Raw genomic sequence first — 25,383 nt, forward strand, 5'->3', positions numbered from 1 at the left:
GTCTTTTTTACTGTTAGTTTCATTATCTTGTGTTTATGTTTGTTTTGTAAATGTTTCATTGCTATGTATGTGTTGTGCTCAGTTTTTTCTACTAGTGCCATGAAAACTGCGGCGTTTCCTACGTTTTTTGCCAATTCTAGATGAGTTTCATAGAGCATCAAGTTTAGGTGCTGTTTTTTCGAATAGAGCATCTTAATTTCATGTAGTAACCAATATCGTTCTGCGAATGATTTCGACTTTTGTGCCACTGTAGAACTGTTTTTAACCTTTACATTAATGTAGCTTGGAATTAAATCGTTCTTTTTGCATGTTCTGTTGAATTTTATATGCTGTATCGTCTTATGGAGTCTCAGATGTATTTTCTTGAACCTGTTGTACACGTTGACAGGGAATGCTTGACATAGCTGTATTGACATCTTCAATTTTTTGGTCCTGTCCTCCTCAGTTGCGCGTAATACTACGGTATGTTGATGATTTTCACTTATGGACCGTCTGACAGCAACTGAATAAAACACAATTTTAGTGCCATACGCGTTTCGCCTTTATTTTCTGCAAGGCATCATCAGTGGCCTGTAATATGTACATATGTTAGCTATTTTATTTACATTTTTGTCACTGTGCCTATAGGTTATAAACAGTTCTGGTGGTTGGTATTTCCTATTAAGTAGTAATGTTTTGAACTGTACTTACAGGTTGCGTAGACATTTTCTTACATATTACGCTCCTGTTGCATTTTTGGTCTTGTTCTTCTTCCTATGAGCGCCAATTTGCTGCTTTTTCCTGCATTCCACAGCACTATGCACTGGACGCTTTTTTTAATGCAATGTTTTGGTTTCTGTTGCCGACTGTCAAATGTTTTTGCCAAAGATCGAATATTACTGCCAAACTTATGAGTGTAACTATCGAAGTATCTGTGGTCTGTTCGTGTATGCATTTGTGTGTGCGCTTGTGTGTGTGTGTGTGTGTGTGTGTGTGTTTTTTGGTGTCATTTTATTTTATTGTATTTAATTATTTATTTTTGTTTATGTCCTGTGTATGTGTGTGTGTTTTGGTGTGATATATATATATATATTTTTTTTTGTGCTGTGTATGTATGTCTGTCTGTATTTTGGTGTTATGCAAATTTTTTTTTTTTTTTTGGAAGGGGGGGCTGTGTATGTGTGTGTGTGTGTGTGTGTGTGTGTGTGTGTGTGTGTGTGTGTGTGTGTATTTTGGTGTTATATACTTTTCTTATGTTATCATTTCCTTTATTAAGTGTAGTAAGGAGCCTGTGCTGATGTGTGTTTGTTCATTTATCACATGTTTGTTTTCTGCTATGGCTTTCTGGATGTGGAAGTTTTCTTGCATTTGTATAAGATGTTTGTCATGGTTGCTTATTCTCATTATTTTCATTTCTTGTTCCATGTTTGTAGGATGATGGTTGTAGTGTTTTAAATGCTCTGCAAATGTGGAATGGTTTGTTTCATACTTCCAACATCTGATATGTTCTTTGTATCTTGTTTCAAAATTCCTGCATGTCATACCTATGTATACTGCATCACAACTTTGACATTCAAGTTTATATATTCCTGATTGTTGGAATTTGTCCCTCTTGGTAGCTGGCTGGCTTAGGTGTGATTGAAGGGTTTGCCCAGGCTTATATGCTATTTTGAAGCCCTGTCTCTTTAGGATGTTTGCAACTCTGTGTGTTAGTTTATGTGTGTAGGTCATGGTGTACCATCTGGTTCTTTTCTGTGTGGTGTTGTCATTGTGTGTGTTTGTTGAATGTGTTTGTAAGTTTTCAGCTTGTGAGTTCTTTTGTATTGTGGAAATGTTGTGTTTGTTTTTTATTTGTGTTTTTATTTTTTGATTGAGCCTGTGTACCACATGTGTGTCATACCCGTTGTTCCTAGCTATTTGTATGATCGTGTTCATTTCTTGTTCATAGTTTCTCTTACTGAGTGGGATTCTGTTTAATCTATGTAACATGTGTCTTAGTGCTGCAAATTTCTGGCTTTGGGGGTGGTTGGATGTGGAATGTATTATTGTGTCCGTGGCTGTTGGTTTTCTAAAGATGTTAAATGTATGTTTTCCATTTTCTTTTTTAATTGTAATGTCAAGAAAATTTATTTGATTTTCTTTTTCTTTTTCAAGTGTGAATTTTATGTTCTTATGAGCTTTGTTTATTTCTGAATGGAGTTCATCTATTTTTTCACTTGGCTCGTCTACCAAACAAATAATGTCATCCACGTATCTGTACCAATATATGATTTTGAAACTTTCATTTGTGGTTATCTTATCAAATATCTGATTTTCAAGGTGACTGATGAAAATGTTTGCTAGTGTTCCTGATATTGGGGATCCCCCGCATAGCCAAACACCTCCAAAAGATAGTTACAAAACACTATAAAGTAGAGAACAACAGAACAGTGATAAACACAGGAAACCTAATAGAAAATATACAGAACATACAGGTACCACACACAGCATCACTGATTTCATTCGATATAGAAAATATGTATACCTCCATCCCTATCACAGAAACAATAGAAATCATAGAACAAAATCTCTCTTCCCACAGCAACCTCACCACAGACGCAATAAAAGAAATAACAGATATGCTCAGACTGACAACTGAACAAAACTACTTTCAGTTTGAGGAAGAATATTATCTACAAACTGATGGACTGCCCATGGGATCCCCAATATCAGGAACACTAGCAAACATTTTCATCAGTCACCTTGAAAATCAGATATTTGATAAGATAACCACAAATGAAAGTTTCAAAATCATATATTGGTACAGATACGTGGATGACATTATTTGTTTGGTAGACGAGCCAAGTGAAAAAATAGATGAACTCCATTCAGAAATAAACAAAGCTCATAAGAACATAAAATTCACACTTGAAAAAGAAAAAGAAAATCAAATAAATTTTCTTGACATTACAATTAAAAAAGAAAATGGAAAACATACATTTAACATCTTTAGAAAACCAACAGCCACGGACACAATAATACATTCCACATCCAACCACCCCCAAAGCCAGAAATTTGCAGCACTAAGACACATGTTACATAGATTAAACAGAATCCCACTCAGTAAGAGAAACTATGAACAAGAAATGAACACGATCATACAAATAGCTAGGAACAACGGGTATGACACACATGTGGTACACAGGCTCAATCAAAAAATAAAAACACAAATAAAAAACAAACACAACATTTCCACAATACAAAAGAACTCACAAGCTGAAAACTTACAAACACATTCAACAAACACACACAATGACAACACCACACAGAAAAGAACCAGATGGTACACCATGACCTACACACATAAACTAACACACAGAGTTGCAAACATCCTAAAGAGACAGGGCTTCAAAATAGCATATAAGCCTGGGCAAACCCTTCAATCACACCTAAGCCAGCCAGCTACCAAGAGGGACAAATTCCAACAATCAGGAATATATAAACTTGAATGTCAAAGTTGTGATGCAGTATACATAGGTATGACATGCAGGAATTTTGAAACAAGATACAAAGAACATATCAGATGTTGGAAGTATGAAACAAACCATTCCACATTTGCAGAGCATTTAAAACACTACAACCATCATCCTACAAACATGGAACAAGAAATGAAAATAATGAGAATAAGCAACCATGACAAACATCTTATACAAATGCAAGAAAACTTCCACATCCAGAAAGCCATAGCAGAAAACAAACATGTGATAAATGAACAAACACACATCAGCACAGGCTCCTTACTACACTTAATAAAGGAAATGATAACATAAGAAAAGTATATAACACCAAAATACACACACACACACACACACACACACACACACACACACACACATACACAGCCCCCCCTTCCAAAAAAAAAATTTGCATAACACCAAAATACAGACAGACATACATACACAGCACAAAAAAAAAAATATATATATATATCACACCAAAACACACACACATACACAGGACATAAACAAAAATAAATAATTAAATACAATAAAATAAAATGACACCAAAAAACACACACACACACACACACACACACACACACAAGCGCACACACAAATGCATACACGAACAGACCACAGATACTTCGATAGTTACACTCATAAGTTTGGCAGTAATATTCGATCTTTGGCAAAAACATTTGACAGTCGGCAACAGAAACCAAAACATTGCATTAAAAAAAGCGTTCAGTGCATAGTGCTGTGGAATGCAGGAAAAAGCAGCAAATTGGCGCTCATAGGAAGAAGAACAAGACCAAAAATGCAACAGGAGCGTAATATGTAAGAAAATGTCTACGCAACCTGTAAGTACAGTTCAAAACATTAATACTTAATAGGAAATACCAACCACCAGAACTGTTTATAACCTATAGGCACAGTGACAAAAATGTAAATAAAATAGCTAACATATGTACATATTACAGGCCACTGATGATGCCTTGCAGAAAATAAAGGCGAAACGCGTATGGCACTAAAATTGTGTTTTATTCAGTTGCTGTCAGACGGTCCATAAGTGAAAATCATCAACATACCGTAGTATTACGCGCAACTGAGGAGGACAGGACCAAAAAATTGAAGATGTCAATACAGCTATGTCAAGCATTCCCTGTCAACGTGTACAACAGGTTCAAGAAAATACATCTGAGACTCCATAAGACGATACAGCATATAAAATTCAACAGAACATGCAAAAAGAACGATTTAATTCCAAGCTACATTAATGTAAAGGTTAAAAACAGTTCTACAGTGGCACAAAAGTCGAAATCATTCGCAGAACGATATTGGTTACTACATGAAATTAAGATGCTCTATTCGAAAAAACAGCACCTAAACTTGATGCTCTATGAAACTCATCTAGAATTGGCAAAAAACGTAGGAAACGCCGCAGTTTTCATGGCACTAGTAGAAAAAACTGAGCACAACACATACATAGCAATGAAACATTTACAAAACAAACATAAACACAAGATAATGAAACTAACAGTAAAAAAGACGCAAAAATACATTTACATTTTAAATGGGAAACCACATGAACACCAACACTCATTCCATCCACGCTTAGTTAACCTAACAGAGACAGAACTACACGAAAACGAAAAAATGCTCTTGGAAAAAGGCTTGAAACACTGCACCAATAGCAAGGTGAACAATCAATACATAGAAAATCTCATAGTAGAAACCGAACACATCCTTACACGTGAAGAACAACAAAATAATTGTGAAATAAACATAGGACTGACAAGAGAACTAGTAAAAGAAGAAATAAAAGGCATAATAAAACAAACACAGCAGACACACAATAAGAACAACCAAACAGAAGCAGCTATTATGAAAAGGTTAAAACAAAAGTTAACAAACAACAACGTATTAATAACAAGAGCAGACAAGGGAAATGTAACAGTACTCATGGATAAAGAGCAATACATCACAAAAACCAAGGAATACATAAACACCAACGCAATACAAAAACTGAAGTCAGATCCAACTACACGATTCCAGGCAAATGTGAAACGAACACTGAAAAACATTGAACACACACTCACAGACAAACAAAAATACTACTTAACACAGAAAAACCCACAAGCACCAACACTCCGCAGTCAACCGAAAGTACATAAAGACGGAATGCCAATGAGACCTGTTATCAACTTCAAGAAAGCCCCAACATACCGCATAGCCAAACACCTCCAAAAGATAGTTACAAAACACTATAAAGTAGAGAACAACAGAACAGTGATAAACACAGGAAACCTAATAGAAAATATACAGAACATACAGGTACCACACACAGCATCACTGATTTCATTCGATATAGAAAATATGTATACCTCCATCCCTATCACAGAAACAATAGAAATCATAGAACAAAATCTCTCTTCCCACAGCAACCTCACCACAGACGCAATAAAAGAAATAACAGATATGCTCAGACTGACAACTGAACAAAACTACTTTCAGTTTGAGGAAGAATATTATCTACAAACTGATGGACTGCCCATGGGATCCCCAATATCAGGAACACTAGCAAACATTTTCATCAGTCACCTTGAAAATCAGATATTTGATAAGATAACCACAAATGAAAGTTTCAAAATCATATATTGGTACAGATACGTGGATGACATTATTTGTTTGGTAGACGAGCCAAGTGAAAAAATAGATGAACTCCATTCAGAAATAAACAAAGCTCATAAGAACATAAAATTCACACTTGAAAAAGAAAAAGAAAATCAAATAAATTTTCTTGACATTACAATTAAAAAAGAAAATGGAAAACATACATTTAACATCTTTAGAAAACCAACAGCCACGGACACAATAATACATTCCACATCCAACCACCCCCAAAGCCAGAAATTTGCAGCACTAAGACACATGTTACATAGATTAAACAGAATCCCACTCAGTAAGAGAAACTATGAACAAGAAATGAACACGATCATACAAATAGCTAGGAACAACGGGTATGACACACATGTGGTACACAGGCTCAATCAAAAAATAAAAACACAAATAAAAAACAAACACAACATTTCCACAATACAAAAGAACTCACAAGCTGAAAACTTACAAACACATTCAACAAACACACACAATGACAACACCACACAGAAAAGAACCAGATGGTACACCATGACCTACACACATAAACTAACACACAGAGTTGCAAACATCCTAAAGAGACAGGGCTTCAAAATAGCATATAAGCCTGGGCAAACCCTTCAATCACACCTAAGCCAGCCAGCTACCAAGAGGGACAAATTCCAACAATCAGGAATATATAAACTTGAATGTCAAAGTTGTGATGCAGTATACATAGGTATGACATGCAGGAATTTTGAAACAAGATACAAAGAACATATCAGATGTTGGAAGTATGAAACAAACCATTCCACATTTGCAGAGCATTTAAAACACTACAACCATCATCCTACAAACATGGAACAAGAAATGAAAATAATGAGAATAAGCAACCATGACAAACATCTTATACAAATGCAAGAAAACTTCCACATCCAGAAAGCCATAGCAGAAAACAAACATGTGATAAATGAACAAACACACATCAGCACAGGCTCCTTACTACACTTAATAAAGGAAATGATAACATAAGAAAAGTATATAACACCAAAATACACACACACACACACACACACACACACACACACACACACACACACACACATACACAGCCCCCCCTTCCAAAAAAAAAAATTTGCATAACACCAAAATACAGACAGACATACATACACAGCACAAAAAAAAAATATATATATATATATCACACCAAAACACACACACATACACAGGACATAAACAAAAATAAATAATTAAATACAATAAAATAAAATGACACCAAAAAACACACACACACACACACACACACACACACACACACAAGCGCACACACAAATGCATACACGAACAGACCACAGATACTTCGATAGTTACACTCATAAGTTTGGCAGTAATATTCGATCTTTGGCAAAAACATTTGACAGTCGGCAACAGAAACCAAAACATTGCATTAAAAAAAGCGTTCAGTGCATAGTGCTGTGGAATGCAGGAAAAAGCAGCAAATTGGCGCTCATAGGAAGAAGAACAAGACCAAAAATGCAACAGGAGCGTAATATGTAAGAAAATGTCTACGCAACCTGTAAGTACAGTTCAAAACATTACTACTTAATAGGAAATACCAACCACCAGAACTGTTTATAACCTATAGGCACAGTGACAAAAATGTAAATAAAATAGCTAACATATGTACATATTACAGGCCACTGATGATGCCTTGCAGAAAATAAAGGCGAAACGCGTATGGCACTAAAATTGTGTTTTATTCAGTTGCTGTCAGACGGTCCATAAGTGAAAATCATCAACATACCGTAGTAACACAAACACAAACATACACACAAAATTCAAGCTTTCCTGATGAAGCAACCGTTTGTTGCGAAAGCTTGAATTTTGTGTGTATGTTTGTGTTTGTTTGTGAGTCTATCGACCTACCAGTACTTTTGTTTGGTAAGTCTCATCATCTTTGTTTTTAGATATCTTTATCACATTGGATAGTTATGAAAATATTCGGTATGCTTTTTATACAAAAATATGTACAGTCCAGAAAGTCAGTCATCCTGCCATTTTTAGATTTAACGTAAACAGAATCAGATAAACATATAATAGATTATAGATTATATTTTATCATAACGCATAAATTTCTACTTTTCTGATGTACAAAATTAATGTCATAATATAGATCAATATATTTATTTATTTGTCCAAGAATAATTTTAGTACATTGTTTGTATACGTGATATAGGACAGTGGTAAACCTAGTTAATTTACAATACAGTAGTCATTTTGACTACATTGTTGACATAATCAAAATGCATAATAATGCATGTTGGTGTACTACATTGCTTCTACATGTGGTAATAGCAGTTATTAAGTGAGATGACATGATAAGCACAACATAAACTATATTATGAATTGACAATTAGTAAAATTGGGTAAATGAGGTTTATTTATTATGATGTTCCATGAATTCAGACAAAGAATAGAAGCAGTGGTCAAGCAAGAATTGTTTTAACTTTATTTTAAATGCATTTAATGTTGGTATGCATTTTAGGTAAGAAAGAAATGGTTATATAACATAGCTCCAGTATGATACACTCCTCTAAACTTCTTTGAAAATTATTTTTGGTCTATTATAGTCTTTAGTCATAAGCTGATGCCATGAGAAGCAGATTTCAGATCTGTTCTGTGAAGTTATGTATGTCGTCTGTTGTGACTGTTAAGATACAAATCTAATTTGAAGAGCCATGTGAATATATGATAACAACAGTGACTGTCAAATATGTTTGCACCCATTAAATGGCGAAATAAGTCAGCAACAGCAAAAAATTAAAGCATAACCAAGACCCCTACATTCCAAAGTTTTGATAAAATGAATTTCAGCAACTGGACCACTAGAGCCATCAAAAAGATAAGTAGAGGTCGACATTTTATGTAACTAACACTCAATGGACTATTTTTATTTGGCAAGAATGTGGTGATTCACTTGTCACACATTACATATTTTTCCAATTATTGTCAGTAATGTCATTGTGACAGATAGTTATCGTAACAACTGCAAACATTTTTTTGTAAAGGCATTGCTAGTCTTGTTTGACAGTAGAATAAATTTATTTATAGTTATGATGGTTAATTTTGAAACAATAAACAGTTTACTTACTTTTTTTCATCAGTCTCATTTTCATTTGACTTCTCCTTATACATTTTTTCCAGCACAATGTACTGCACTTTATCCCTATGGTTGCTGCTTCAAAAACTACCATATTTATATCCATATTTATATTTAAGATAGGGATCAATAATATTGGTGATATGTTCATGGAATATATGCACAGTTATTTGTTTGCAAAATACATTTCTCAATATAGTACCTTGTCTGTTGGTTTGTATCTGTAGCACTTAAGTATTTGGGTAACTATATAACAATTACTGGAATGAAATCTTTCTTTCAGCAATGAAATGAATACTATAATCATGGTTTCTGACAACAGTTTCTCTGATGGACCCAAACACAGAGCTTTGCCTCTCATGGTGAATGGTGTTATCTGGGCATACCCCACTGCTCAGTCCACAGCCTAACCTGTCAGTAGTTATCTCGTATCTTTAGAACCCACGGTATTTCGCTAGTTTAGCATTCTTATGACAAATGCATAGAGGAGCATGATTTACCCACAGCCAAAGAATTGTTTTCAAAAGTGAATCATTCATGACAAAGTTTAGTGTATTACATCTGTTATGAAACTTCCTGGCAGATTAAAACTGTATGACAAAATGGATCTTGAATTCAGAGTCTTGGCTTACAATTGCTACTGAAGTTGCCTGGGAACACCTCTCAGTCATCAATCCAGACAATTCTGATCAAGTTAATAAATCTATAATCTATTCTATATGCTTTAGCTACCCCTTCTCTTGAATACCAACCTACATAGTAGTACAATAAGTCTAAGAATTAATTTTGATATAACAATATAAATGGCAAATACAATTTAAAAAATTCTTTTACAGAAAAAATGAACCACCTGTGAGCTACAGGCTTTTCAGAATAATCTACCTGTGTACCAAAACCGTGTGTTGGAGAGGGACAAACCTTGTGTTGTAGTGGGACAAACCTCAGTCCTGTGTACAATTTTAATTTATCAGAAAAATTCATACTGTATACAAATGCATTTTTACTCGTGGCTAGTTCGGTGGGGGCAGGGGGGGGGGGGGGGGGGCAGGGCCATTATACCATGCTTGAAGTGATTCTTGATTCTTTGGAAGCACTGCACAGCACTCCTCTTCAGTTGCAATTGGTTCTTGATTTGGGGGAAAAAAGGGACAGAGACAGAGGGGGAGGGAGGGGGGGGGGAGGGAAGGAGGGAGGGGGAGAGAGAGAGAGAGAGAGAGAGAGAGAGAGAGAGAGAGAGAGAGAGAGAGAGAGAGAGAGAGAGAGAACACGCCAACCAGGAAGAATCTGGGTTTAGGAAGCGAGAAAAGCCTAAGGGAACCAAATCTGGAGAAAAATGTGGCAAACCAAAATGCAATGCAAGTCCTTAATTTTGAAACTGCAAAACACTTCATTAACAGTTACAGTATATTATAATGTTGAAAAGTGAGTTTTTTGCAAATCATGTCTCTTCTCATAATTCTGACATTTATTATGGTGAAGTGAAAAAAGTAACATTTTCATTTGTTTAGTGATAACTGATGAGCAAACTCCATACAGCATCAAGAAACACTGAACTGTTTATTTCTGGTGAAAAGCATCCAGATTCTTTCCACTGTCTGGGTTTTGGTGTCAATAATGAAGTAAAATATTTTCTGCACACTAACAAAGTGAGACACAAAATTAGTTTCAACCTTTTAAAATTTTTACCAGCACATATTTTTGGTCTACTGTGAGCAATTCCCATATTATGTAAAGCTTTTTCACATGCAGTTCCTGTAGTAAAACATGAGCTCACATGTCACCTAGAAATGAGATGTGTTTTAGCAATTTCTCACACTTATATCTACCAGCTTACAATAAAATTTCATGCATTACTGTCAATATTTCTAATGAGGTCACATTTCTCAAAAGTCCTTCAGACAGCTGATTTTAAAGGATGGTAAGCCCACATTAAGTTTAGGAGCTCTTCTTTAATGATGGAGACACACTTTCATGAACTTCAAATGAATTGAATTAGGCTTTACAGTCTCCTTAAGAATAAACTCTGACTAAAAACTACTACAAAATATTCATTTTATAGAACGAGCTGTTAGTCAGAATAAGTTACTATGAAGAAATGCCGGTGCATAGGCAATACTTTTGTAATGAAAATCTGTTTCTAATGTATCGTAAATGATTACCTCATTTGTCGATCATTAAAATCATACAGTAATGAAGAAATCAAGCATGTGTAATGAGTACTGCAGGAACATACCATCTGTGACTGGCCGACAGTAGAGCATAGCATGTCCAACGTAGCCCTCTGGACAGCTGCAGACAGCGGTCTCACTTTTAACTTGACACTCGGCATTAACACCACATGCCGATTTGCAAGGGTCGAGGCAGCGACCGTACCAACAGAGGGGCTTGTCTTTGGTGCAGTCTTCTGAAGTAACACACTCGGGGCGACAGGACACTTGTGGATTTCCGACGTAGTACTGAAATGCACAGAGTTCGACAAGTTTTCATTGTGCGTTACATTACCCTATTATAAAGACACTTTTCTGTTTAAGTCAGAGGATATATTTTTGCCCCGAGCAAACAAAAAACTGAATAGTTGAATAATCTGTAAACAGAATACAGGGTATCCCACTCAAAACAATTTTTTTTTTTTTTTAATTTTATGTGATTAGCAACTTAACTGGGTTTGAAATATCTAGGCATCTGCCCTGTGCATCTGCATATTTTTAAATATTTCAATTCTTTCTTTTTGCAGATAACTGTAACTGTTGTTTTTGGGTTAATTATTTTATTGTCACATAGTAGTATTTTACTAGGTTGCAGCTTCATTTGTATTAATCAGCCTTACCATTATTATTGTTGCAAGAGTGGCTGTTCTTTTCTCACTGCAAAATTTTAGTAATTCACAATATTACACTGTACAAAAAATTACAAGCATTACTAGACTTTTGTCTTACTTCTGGGCAGGTGCACACAGCTACATGATTTCTGGCGGAGCAGAGGGCATCTACACCACAAACACCCGTAGTGCAGACACTTGTGCACCGGTTGTTGGAGCAGTGTTGGTGGTCGGAACAATCCCCGTCGCTTTCGCACTCTGGTCTGCACCCTCTGAGTGCTGACCCGACATATCCTGCAGAGCAGATCGCATTAACGATACTTGTGGGCCTCACTTTGAAAGCTACAGAATGGCAATCAACAACAAAGCGAGACAGACATCAATTAACACAATGTTATGATAGGGAAAAAATTACATCTTACCTCAGGTATAAACAGAAAAAATTACACATGAATAAACTGTTATTATATCTCTCTCACTTCTTTTTAAGAAACTGAGAGCCTTGTAAAACACGTATGCCTGATATAAGATGGTTGCTAAATTACTGTTGTAATGGCCTAAATCCAAGCTGATGCACAGTGCAGGGTACAGAAATGAAAAAGATCGTAAGGAAGGGCAGTCTTCTGAAGTAAGGGAGTTAAAACTCTAGGGAAGTGTACAGAAAGTAAGTGAAATCCTGCTAGTTCTTGCTAACTATGTGGTGAGTTACTCAATGAATCTTCAGAATTTCTGATCGAGTTCTGAAATGCTCGATACTGTCTAAATTTTAGCCAAACTTGAGTTGAATTTATTATGTAAATTATTTATTTCTTATCTATGAAAGCTATAAAGTTTCCTGACTGTCAAATGCCTTTTTTTCGTAAATACTGTATTATTTTGATATATTATCAGGCATCAAACTTACACAGTGAAAATTAGTAGTCACAGTTTTAACAGTATATGATCTGAAAATAAGTCTATGTTAGATCAGTAATTTACATTTTTCGCTTTTAACTGTACACAAAATATCCATCTCCATTTATAATTTCATTAATTTTGCTACTGATAATGAAATCAATATTACACAATAACAGGAAACTTCTATTTCCCGCACTGTCAAAATTTGCAATCTTTGTCATCAAAAATGAGACCTACAACTCTTCACGTTAATAATTATTTTCAGAATATTATGCAGCAGGAGAAGGTAACCAGACACTGAGGCCTTGTTGAAAATATAAGTACCAATTTGTTACTGCAATATATTGAACCTTTCCCTTCACCTAGGAAAACATAGTTACTAAATGAGATAACATCACACAGCAATGTTGTTATGAAAAATAAATCAGGAACAATTTGAGGGGGGTTCACTGCAGGTGGTGATGTCAGCTGAGACAAGCAATGTTTGTTTACATAAGGGAGGATTCGTTACAGTTAACACAGTGCAGGAAGTCGCACAAAAGATACGTCTGTTTAAACAGGGAAAAATGAAACAAAGGCAGCCAAGGAGAAGAAAATTATTTAATGGATAGAAAGAATGATAAACAGATAAATAAGGTATCAAAACATGAAATGAACTAAAATAAGGAAAAGATAGCAAACTGTTAACTTGCAGTACAACAAAAAGACAGCAGAAAATCACTAATGTAATACAGTGGGCTTGGATTACAGTAATCCACGGCATGTAGCACAGGACAGCAGATTCAGTAAGGCTCCGCTACAAAATTTAGAAAAGACTTGTCTCTGGTGAAGAGCCCTGACGTTCTGGATGGCAAGATGGCTGGCCGACTGCCAAATGTTGCAGGCATACGGTCTAGTGCTGCACCATGAGTGGGTGAATATCTTTCATACTGAAAACTGAAAGGCAGTTTTCAAACACATCCATGTAAATTTCAAAGAAGTGTCTAGAGAATAGTTTGCTCTCTGTTTTTCCTTCAATAATAGTCATTCTACAACAAACACACATGCGTGTGCATGCCCACACATGCAAGAGCAAGCACGTACTTGCGTCCACACACACACACACATACACACACACACAGCAGAAGCAGCACTACCATCACCGTCATCAACACCACCCACTGTCATCAATATCACCCACATAATGATTCTTCAGTTTATATTTCATACTTACTTTTACATGGATGGAAGAGATAACACCTCCATTGTTACAGACTCTTTCATACCTATTTTCATGGTAAGTGTTGATCTGTTTGTAACTTGCTCCAAGATGTCAGTATTCTCTACACTGTGTGCTCTAGAGTTGTTTGAACTAGCCTTGGGATTATTAATGAGCAGTGGCTATGAGAACCAGTGATAGACTTAAACAAGTAACATTCGTAAACATGGCACTGTGCCTTACCAAACTATTATCATCATTCTGTGTGCCTTGTAGACAATTTGTTGATCTGCTATTGGAAAAATTACTTTGTGTGCCAATTAGTTTACGATTCTCATCTTTTTAGTGGAAAATAATTTAAAGTTATCTGTCAAACTTGCATAAACAGTTTTGATATGGTCTTTAGCAATGGGACTCAAATTCTGCAAATAATTACGCAAAGTGATTTCATGCGAACATTTGAAAACTAATACTAACTTCTCTGTTTATTTATTAAGAGATACAATCCAATCCCATCATGAAAATTTTCAGCTACAGGGCTGGTGGCACAGCTACTGAGAGGTAACATTAATCTGCGAGCGGGTCTTCCTTGTAACCTTACATCTGGTGTCCGGAGAGAGGAACAATATCAGACTTTATACAGTGTTTGTTTGCGGATTCCCAAGTACTTGTGGTGGTTTGATACATCGATCTGTGTGATCTCTCTTAATGATGATATTTGATCTCACTTGATGTCTAGCTTCGTTCTGTGTAATTATGCTTTGTGATCACGAAGTGAATAAAGTATATCATTACGATAAATTGCTGTTAAAAGTTATTATTTCACTGTAAAATCATTACTTGCCACACTGGTTACCCTGTTTTCCACATTTTATGTGAACCCAGTGATTTGGACAATTTCCATTATCGAAATACCAAAGGACAATATTGCCTACAATAGCAACGAATGTTATGACGCAGCGGCCGACTCTGTCTACTGGTTCCGCATACATGTACATCTACTGCTTCAATTTGCCACCACTATGCTTCGAATCATGTGAAAACAGAAAACTGTGACCAATTTTCATTGGTATCATCACAACTTGCTCACCTATGTGCACAGACAATGGACATCGCTGCACATTCTCTCACGCCCTGGGAACATTTTCCAGGACAATTTACTCTTCTAACCTACAAATGATGCAGTTGGCTCTGCACAATGGCGCATACTGCTGGGAGATTCACATAACCTTGTCGAATTTGACGATGAACCACAAGTGTTCGGTTCAGTGCAACAGCAGCGGTGCTTGAACAGGGACCTTCTATTAATGAACAATGTGACTTTCGCTGCAGCCCCGTCCAGTGCTCCTAGATCGAGTGTTCCCACTCCACCAGAACTAGTAAACAAACCTCTGCAGTGTACTGTGTCATGCGTACCAAATCTCTTGGCAGCCACAGCCATTTCTACCATGCAGGTCACACCTGCAACCCCGTCTGCCATGTCGGGTTATATGCACGAGCATCAAGAACAGTGTAAAGTCGAGCATCCAGATATTCTGCAGGCCACCGCAACATCATCTGTGTTCACCGCTCCACTCCTGACTGTTCTCAGGACTTCTACCACAATTGCCTCCTCTTAGCACGGATAGCCCGAAAACATGGTTTGCTCTTGTGGACATTATCCTCAATCTCCATGGAGTCTTATCCGACGAAGCGCAGTTCGTATCTTTGATTGCAGCTCTGCATGAGCACAATGTCATCCTCGCAGCACCAACAAGGGACCGCTATGAACATGCAAAATCTATTATTCTCAAGTGCTTGTCGAGAACTCCAGAAGAAGCAATTAATCAGACAGTGCACAATGTATTGCTCCGTGAGCTCACACCGTCGCGGTAGTGGCGAAACATCAGAGCATTGATCATTCCGTCCTCCCTGTCTGACGCCCCTTTGTTGCTGCTATGGATAGCGAAAATTTGGGGAGCTCTCCAGCTGCAACTTTTATAACATGCTACCAATGCATTAGATATGCACACATGGCTAGCAGACGATGCCTATAAAATCATCAGACTTTGACAACTCACCGCAACATAGAGTTCTTCGCCGACAGTTGGCAATACTGCACACATCTTAGTATATAGTTTCGTGCGATGCCATTCCAGTCAACAATCTTGGTTGAGGTGCTACACGCTGGCCGTGACAGTAAACCAGCCACCCCTGAATGCTTCCTCACCCACGCCCCCTCTCCGTCTCACCCAACGCCAGCGCTGCAACTACAGATGTTGCACACACAGTCTGCAGCTGCACCCGTACATCCGCTGTGTCGGTACCACACCCATCACAGAGATGTGGCTCATAAGTGTCACCTGCCATGTGCCCTGCACCCAAACTTCCATCGCACGATGAGTTAGGTGTATCATCTTGCGGATATTCTACAGGGCACCTACAACAACACCAATCTTCACACAATGAACAACTACGTCCGGGGAGGCTGTACCTACATGACCTCATCAGCAAAACGTTCTTTCTAGGTGATACCAGTGCAGATACCAGCATCATACTTCTAGCATTGTCAACTTCACCACCAAGGCCTTCTGCCATAACACTGTGAGTAGCAAACAATTCATCAGTCACCGTCTACGACTCCACACACCTTCGCCTCAAACTTAAGCCGAAATTTTGGTTTGAATGGACATTCAAAAGTGACCTGCATTGATAAGCCAGTGTTGGGCATTGATTTTCTATGACACTATAGCCTCTCTCCAGATTTACCTTCGGGAACGCTGCTCCACCACTCTTCCGACACAGGCATTGAGGGCTCCTTTGTCGCAACACCCACACATCCACGAGCAACAATGGGTGCCCCTTCACGCCAGTTGGCTGAATTCGCATCCCTCACTTCGGACCTGGTGGATCCACAGTGCAAGCTAATCAACCAATGACATGGCATCGCAGCCATATGCGTGGCCAACTGACACTTCCGCAGACCTGGCACATGCATTAACGACCATCGCAGCACTTCCAGCAGCTACCACCACTACAATGCCAGCTGCTGCTCCGGTCTTTCTCTCTATGGACAACATTCAATGCAAACTGTCTTCTTGCTCCCACGGTGAGGAATCTGCCTCCTCCACGTCGGCAGACTACACTCGCTCTACAGCTGTCAAACCAATGACCTACGCAGCCGGTACAATCGATGCTGTCCCGCATGCTCACGTCAAGCCTGCACAACCACGCGCCACCTCGCTCACCATCAACACAAAACCACCCCTCTCACCCAGCTGACACCGCACACAACAGCTGGCCTGGATGACACACCTGCAGCTACCGACATAGTACCTGGTGGCAGAGAATCTTTCACCACCTTTGCCACCTGTTTTGCAGATCAGTTCTCAGTCTCACAGTGCTCATGTAAGCACAGTGAGGTTCTCCATTACGATTATTACAAATGGTACATGTCATAGGATAGATACTACGGATGGAAGCCTGTCCGCGTAAAAGCATGCCGTCTATCAGCTAAGAAACGTCGCGCCACAAAAGTACGCATTCAGGAACTTATACAACTAGAAATCATACGTCCTTCTGACAGTAATTGGTCATCATCTATTCATCTCGTCCCCAAGGACTCAACCTTCAGATTCTGGGGAGACTACTGTAGACTCAATGCCCGCACAATTTTAGACAGCTACCCCATCCCACACACTCAAGATTTTGCATTGCAACAACACGGTGCTCGACATTTTAGCATCATTGACTGTTGTAGGGCTTATCATCAGACTCCAATGCACAAAGGTGACATTCCTAAGACAGCCATTATGACACCCTTTAGGTTGTTTGAATATTGCTATAAGCTTTATGGACTTAAAAATGCAGCTCAGACGTGGCAACGTTTTGTAGACTCATTATTTCGTCATTTCCCATCGATGAGGATGGCATACTGTCAATTGGTATTCTATGCGATCGCCCACAGCCCTCCCTTCCCCTCCTATTCAGATCCTGCTCTCCCTCACTGGTCATCTCCTACACCAGCCGACGTGGACGAAAGATTCCCTGGTCACCTCCCCAATACAATTCCCTTCTCTTTTTGCTCCTATACCGTGCTCCACACTCCCAGTGGGGGTTCTGTGGTGGTTTGATACATTGATCCGTGTGGTCTCTCTTAATGATGATCTTTGAACTCACTTGATGTCTAGCTTTGATTTGTGTAGTTACGCTTTGTGATCACAAAGAGAATACAGACTATCATGTGATAAAGTGGTGTTAAATGTTATTATTTCACCGTAATAACAGTTTTTGGAAGTGACTTTTAATGGAAAGTCGTACTAATGGTGTTTACATATGCTTCTTTAGATGGGTCAGGAGCAATACGAAAACTGATTTAGTATTTATGAACAAGTGAGTGCAGAGAATATAATGTACTTAGTGGAAATTTACATTAATGACTTGTTCTACATCTACATCTACATTTATACTCCGCAAGCCACCCAACGGTGTGTGGCGGAGGGCACTTTACGTGCCACTGTCATTACCTCCCTTTCCTGTTCCAGTCGCGTATGGTTCGCGGGAAGAACGACTGTCTGAAAGCCTCCGTGCGCGCTCTAATCTCTCTAATTTTACATTCGTGATCTCCTCGGGAGGTATAAGTAGGGGGAAGCAATATATTCGATACCTCATCCAGAAACGCCCCCTCTCAAAACCTGGCGAGCAAGCTACACCGCGATGCAGAGTGCCTCTCTTGCAGAGTCTGCCACTTGAGTTCGTTAAACATCTCCGTAATGCTATCTCGGTTACCAAATAACCCTGTGACGAAACGCGCCGCTCTTCTTTGGATCTTCTCTATCTCCTCCGTCAAACCGATCTGGTACGGATCCCACACTGATGAGCAATACTCAAGTATAGGTCGAACGAGTGTTTTGTAAGCCACCTCCTTTGTTGATGGACTACATTTTCTAAGCACTCTCCCAATGAATCTCAACCTGGTACCTGCCTTATCAACAATTAATTTTATATGATCATTCCACTTCAAATCGTTCCGCACGCATACTCCCAGATATTTTACAGAAGTAACTGCTACCAGTGTTTGTTCCACTATCATATAATCATACAATAAAGGATCCTTCTTTCTATGTATTCGCAATACATTACATTTGTCTATGTTAAGGGTCAGTTGCCACTCCCTGCACAAGTGCCTATCCGCTGCAGATCTTCCTGAATTTCGCTACAATTTTCTAATGCTGCAACTTCTCTGTATACTACCGCATCATCCGCGAAAAGCCGCATGGAACTTCCGACACTATCTACTAGGTCATTTATATATATTGTGAAAAGCAATGGTCCCATAACACTCCCCTGTGGCACGCCAGAGGTTACCTTAACGTCTGTAGACGTCTCTCCATTGATAACAACATGCTGTGTTCGGTTTGCTAAAAACTCTTCAATCCAGCCACACAGCTGGTCTGATATTCCGTAGGCTCTTACTTTGTTTATCAGGCGACAGTGCGGAACTGTATCGAACGCCTTCCGGAAGTCAAGAAAAATAGCATCTACCTGGGAGCCTGTATCTAATATTTTCTGGGTCTCATGGACAAATAAATCGAGTTGGGTCTCACACAATCGCTGTTTCCGGAATCCATGTTGATTCCTACATAGTAGATTCTGGGTTTCCAAAAACGACATGATACTCGAGCAAAAAACATGTTCTAAAATTCTACAACAGATCGACGTCAGAGATACAGGTCTATAGTTTTGCGCATCTGCTCGACGACCCTTCTTGAAGACTGGGACTACCTGTGCTCTTTTCCAATCATTTTGAACCCTCCGTTCCTCTAGAGACTTGCGGTACACGGCTGTTAGAAGGGGGGCAAGTTCTTTCGCGTACTCTGTGTAGAATCGAATTGGTATCCCGTCAGGTCCAGTGGACTTTCCTCTGTTGAGTGATTCCAGTTGCTTTTCTATTCCTTGGACACTTATTTCGATGTCAGCCATTTTTTCGTTTGTGCGAGGATTCAGAGAAGGAACTGCAGTGCGGTCTTCCTCTGTGAAACAGCTTTGGAAAAAGGTGTTTAGTATTTCAGCTTTACGCGTGTCATCCTCTGTTTCAATGCCATCATCATCCCGGAGTGTCTGGATATGCTGTTTCGAGCCACTTACCGATTTAACGTAAGACCAGAATGTCCTAGGATTTTCTGTCAAGTCGGTACATAGAATTTTACTTTCGAATTCACTGAACGCTTCACGCATAGCCCTCCTTACGCTAACTTTGACATCGTTTAGCTTCTGTTTGTCTGAGAGGTTTTGGCTGCATTTAAACTTAGAATGAAGCTCTCTTTGCTTTCGCAGTAGTTTTCTAACTTTGTTGTTGTACCACGGTGGGTTTTTCCCGTCCCTCACAGTTTTACTCGGCACGTACCTGTCTAAAACGCATTTTACGATTGCCTTGAACTTTTTCCATAAACACTCAACATTGTCAGTGTCGGAACAGAAATTTTCGTTTTGATCTGTTAGATAGTCTGAAATCTGCCTTCTATTACTCTTGCTAAACAGATAAACCTTCCTCCCTTTTTTTATATTCCTATTAACTTCCATATTCGGGGATGCTGCAACGGCCTTATGATCACTGATTCCCTGTTCTGCACTTAAAGAGTCGAAAAGTTCGGGTCTGTTTGTTATCAGTAGGTCCAAGATGTTATCTCCACGAGTCGGTTCTCTGTTTAATTGCTCGAGGTAATTTTTGGATAGTGCACTCAGTATAATGTCACTCGATGCTCTGTCCCTACCACCCGTCCTAAACATCTGAGTGTCCCAGTCTATATCTGGTAAATTGAAGTCTCCACCGAAGACTATAACATGCTGAGAAAATTTATGTGAAATGTATTCCAAATTTTCTCTCAGTTGTTCTGCCACTAATGCTGCTGAGTCGGGAGGTCGGTAAAAGGAGCCAATTATTAACCTAGCTCGGTTGTTGAGAGTAACCTCCACCCATAATAATTCACAGGAACTATCCACTTCTACTTCACTACAGGATACACTACTACTAACAGCGACGAACACTCCACCACCGGTTGCATGCAATCTATCCTTTCTAAACACCGTCTGTACCTTTGTAAAAATTTCGGCACAATTTATCTCTGGCTTAAGCCAGCTTTCTGTACCTATAACGATTTCAGCTTCGGTGCTTTCTATCAGTGCTTGAAGTTCTGGTACTTTACCAACGCAGCTTCGACAGTTGACAATTACAATACCGATTGCTGCTAGTTCCCCGCATGTCCTGACTTTGCCCCGCACCCGTTGAGGCTGTTGCCCTTTCTGTACTTGCCCAAGGCCATCTAACCTAAAAAACCGCCCAGCCCACGCCACACAACCCCTGCTACCCGTGTAGCCGCTTGTTGCGTGTAGTGGACTCCTGACCTATCCAGCGGAACCCGAAACCCCACCACCCTATGGCGCAAGTCGAGGAATCTGCAGCCCACATGGTCACAGAACCGTCTCAGCCTCTGATTCAGACCCTCCACTCGGCTCTGTACCAAAGGTCCGCAGTCAGTCCTGTCGACAATGCTGCAGATGGTGAGCTCTGCTTTCATCCCGCTAGCAAGACTGGCAGTCTTCACCAAATCAGATAGCCGCCGGAAGCCAGAGAGGATTTCCTCTGATCCATAGCGACACACATCATTGGTGCCGACATGAGTGACCACCTGCAGATGGGTGCACCCTGTACCCTTCATGGCATCCGGAAGGACCCTTTCCACATCTGGAATGACTACCCCCGGTATGCACATGGAGTGCACATTGGTTTTCTTCCCCTCTCTTGCTGCCATTTCCCTAAGGGGCCCCATTACGCGCCTGATGTTGGAGCTCCCAACTACCAGTAAGCCCACCCTCTGCGACCGCCCGGATCTTGCAGTCTGAGGGGCAACCTCTGGAACAGGACAAGCAGCCATGTCAGGCCGAAGATCAATATCAGCCTGAGACAGAGCCTGAAACCGGTTCGTCAGACAAACTGGAGACGCCTTCCGTTCAGCCCTCCGGAATGTCTTTCGCCCCCTGCCACACCTTGAGACGACCTCCCACTCTACCACAGGTGAGGGATCAGCCTCAATGCGGGCAGTATCCCGGGCAACCACAGTCGTAGTCCGATCGGGGGGATGCGTGGGACGAGCTGGCCGTCCCTGACAAACCCCCATCCGGACCCCCACAGTGATGCCCATTGACAACAGCCTCAAGCTGTGTGACTGAAGCCAACACTGCCTGAAGCTGGGAGCGAAGGGATGCCAACTCAGCCTGCATCCGAACACAGCAGTTGCGGTCCCTATCCATGCTAAAAACTGTTTTGCAAAGAACGTCTGAACTAATCTACAGAGAGCGCAAACAAATCGACAAAATTTAAACGGTTATTAAAATACAAGATTGCCTAGTAAATGCAGTAATGCTGCTACTTGCGCACTGCTGACACTGCTCGGCGGCGGAAGGAGACTACGCGAATTTACACTATTCAGGTACTAAAACGCGATGCTACAGCTCTCAAATACTATAATACGCCCGAAATTTATGAATTAAACAATGCAAGTACCAAAAACACGCAAAGAAATTAAGAATTAAACTATGTAACAAATGAGTGAGCTAGGAGTATACGACTTGCTGCTGCAGCTGCTTATCCAACGGCAGCAGGGAGCACACTGACTGTGACCAACCGACACTGGCCGTTCAAAACAAAAACAGAAGACAAACGACTACGCGAATTTACACTATTCAGGTACTAAAACGCGATGCTACAACTCTCAAATACTATAATACGCCCGAAATTTATGAATTAAACAATGCAAGTACCAAAAACACGCAAAGAAATTAAGAATTAAACTATGTAACAAATGAGTGAGCTAGGAGTATACGACTTGCTGCTGCAGCTGCTTATCCAACGGCGGCAGGGAGCACACTGTTGTTGTGTAAGGAACATGTTGAAAAAATTTTCCAGAGTGACTGTTTTGAAAGATAACTGGAGCTGGACTTCAGACAGAACAATAGAAGAGGACCATGGGAATTATGAATAACCTGACCTGTCTATAGAAGAAGGAACACTGGATACTGGAGCATGTGAGAGCGCAGTCATCTGGAAAACTGGACCAAACCTGTGTTTGGCGTGCTGTAGTAGGCAATGTAGCTGACGATACCAGATAGTACTGAATGGATCTGGAGGTAGCATCACTAAGCTCATCAGGCAGATGCGTTTATTAATTATCTCAGTAGACAGAAATTTTAAATGATACTGAGGTGGATAATTAAACAAGTTTTGATGATAATCAAAAAAATAGTCAATTTTTGGAAGACAAAAGTAAGTAATGTTGAAAATAGCTATGAGCTGACCCTGTAATGTCAAACAAGAACCTGTCAGTGACGGATTGTTGTTCAGTATTGTTAAAATGGGACAAAATGGTGGTGTGGGTAATAGCATCGCAAAACTAGTAGCTCTGCCTAAATTATTTAAATATTAATATGACTGAACTAAAAGGAGAAATGAATTCAAACATGGATGAAATAAAAGGGGGATATTGGCAATATAACAAAGGAGCTGGTGGTTGTAAATGAAAATTTAACAAAATTTGACTAAAAAATTGCTGAAGTAGAAAGTAATTGAGAGCCAATTGAATGAGGCCAGTATAGAAATAGAGTCTGAATTGGAGGAAGTAGCCAATCATTGCAAAGCTGCTAAGGAAAATGTTTTAAAAATATGTAAGGATGAGTTGGAAGCAGTAAATGTTAATTGTCAGGAAGTTCATGAGGATAACAAAACTTACTGTGACAAAAATAAAGATAATTTGAAAACACAGTTAGAACAGACAAAACAAGCAGTGAATAGTTTCATTCTAAATCTGGAAAGTAAAGTAGAAACTAAATGTATTTCTATAATTAAGGACAGTATTGTGGGAGTTAATGAAATCATGGATTCAAAATTCACTGAAATTAAAATTAAGGTGAATCAATGGTGTTTCATCTTTCATTAGTTGTAAGAAATTTAATAATTTTGAACCTTGTGGCAATGTACATACAACAGACTTTATCAGAGAATTTGATGATTTACCAATGGGATGGGGTGAAAAAGAGAAAATGCCTTTTCTAGGAGGTTTTATGAAAGGAGATGCTTAAGGTTGGGCAGCAGAAGTAGCAAGTAAATGTGCTTCTTGGGAAGAATTCAGAAGTGTGTTCCTAGAAGAATATCGGTCCAAAGTACAACAAACAGAACATCTTGAGTGAGTTTTGAGGTGGAGAAAAACATGACCACAAGAGAGACACAGTAAAACGGTTTTGTCAATATTTGATACACAAACTCAAATATCTTGATCAGCATTTGGGTAGTGAAGCACTTATCTTGGGGTTAGAAAACAAATTGCCTCAAAGAGCGACAGAATTACTGTTGCCTGCCCACAGAGAAATTTTTTTTTAACTTATATGGGAGAAGTAGAAAGAATTAAATCTAATTTTGGGGAATATGAACCCACTTCAGTAAGGGAAAATGGGAGTAGAAATAATTACCAAATGAATAGGATCAGTAGATCAGACAACCGAAATAATCATAGGAATAATTGGAGTAGTAACAGTAACAGAAAAGATGGGGAAGAAGATAGAAGCTCAGATAACTGGAATGGAATGAGAAATATCATTCAAATCAGGATGAAGGAAACTAAAATTTGCACCAGTTGAGGCATGAACTTGGACAAAAGATTGCAGAAAGCCATACAGTTTCAAATATAACATTGGTACATACCAGAAAGTAGTGGAATTAAACATTTTATAAAGATAAAGACAATATGTACCCTCTAAATTACAAATATGGTAAAAAAGCAGCTTGCATACCCAAAAGGAAATGGGAGGAACCAAATTATGTGCTAAATCAGTATGAAAATGAATCAGTAGAGGTAAATAACCAGAATGAGTAAACAGAATTAACCAAAATGAGTAAACAAAATTAAAGAGGTAACTAGTAACTGAAATCAATGGCAATCAAGAGGAGAAACCAGACGGTAAGTTCACACAAGGAGCACCATCTTTGAAGTGTCTGGCTTTCTGGTCTAATAATAATTATCAGGAAAAGGATCAAATGACTAACAAAATGTTAAATGATAATGATACTCATACCAGTAGTAGTTTGTAAGATGAGGTGAACGATGAATCGTACAGAAGTGATGATGAGGAAGAAGTACTTTAATTTGTTTATGACGAACAAAGTAATTTGATTAGTAAAGAGAAA

General features: G+C 39.0%; 1 protein-coding gene across 2 annotated transcripts in view; it reads right to left on the reverse strand.

Moving 5' to 3' along the window:
• Window positions 1-25,383, reverse strand: part of LOC124711415 (neurogenic locus notch homolog protein 1-like) — a 170,988-nt gene that overhangs the window by 47,442 nt on the left and 98,163 nt on the right. For both annotated transcript variants that reach the window (XM_047241474.1, XM_047241475.1), the window contains exons 6-7: window positions 12,192-12,367; window positions 11,489-11,711 (exon numbers count right to left, since the gene is read on the reverse strand). In XM_047241474.1, coding sequence (XP_047097430.1) covers window positions 11,489-11,711; window positions 12,192-12,367 — 399 coding nt within the window. The remainder of the gene's footprint in view (window positions 1-11,488; window positions 11,712-12,191; window positions 12,368-25,383) is intronic.

This window comes from Schistocerca piceifrons, chromosome 8 (assembly GCF_021461385.2).
Source record: "Schistocerca piceifrons isolate TAMUIC-IGC-003096 chromosome 8, iqSchPice1.1, whole genome shotgun sequence".
In the NCBI taxonomy this organism is placed as follows: Eukaryota; Metazoa; Arthropoda; class Insecta; order Orthoptera; family Acrididae; genus Schistocerca; species Schistocerca piceifrons.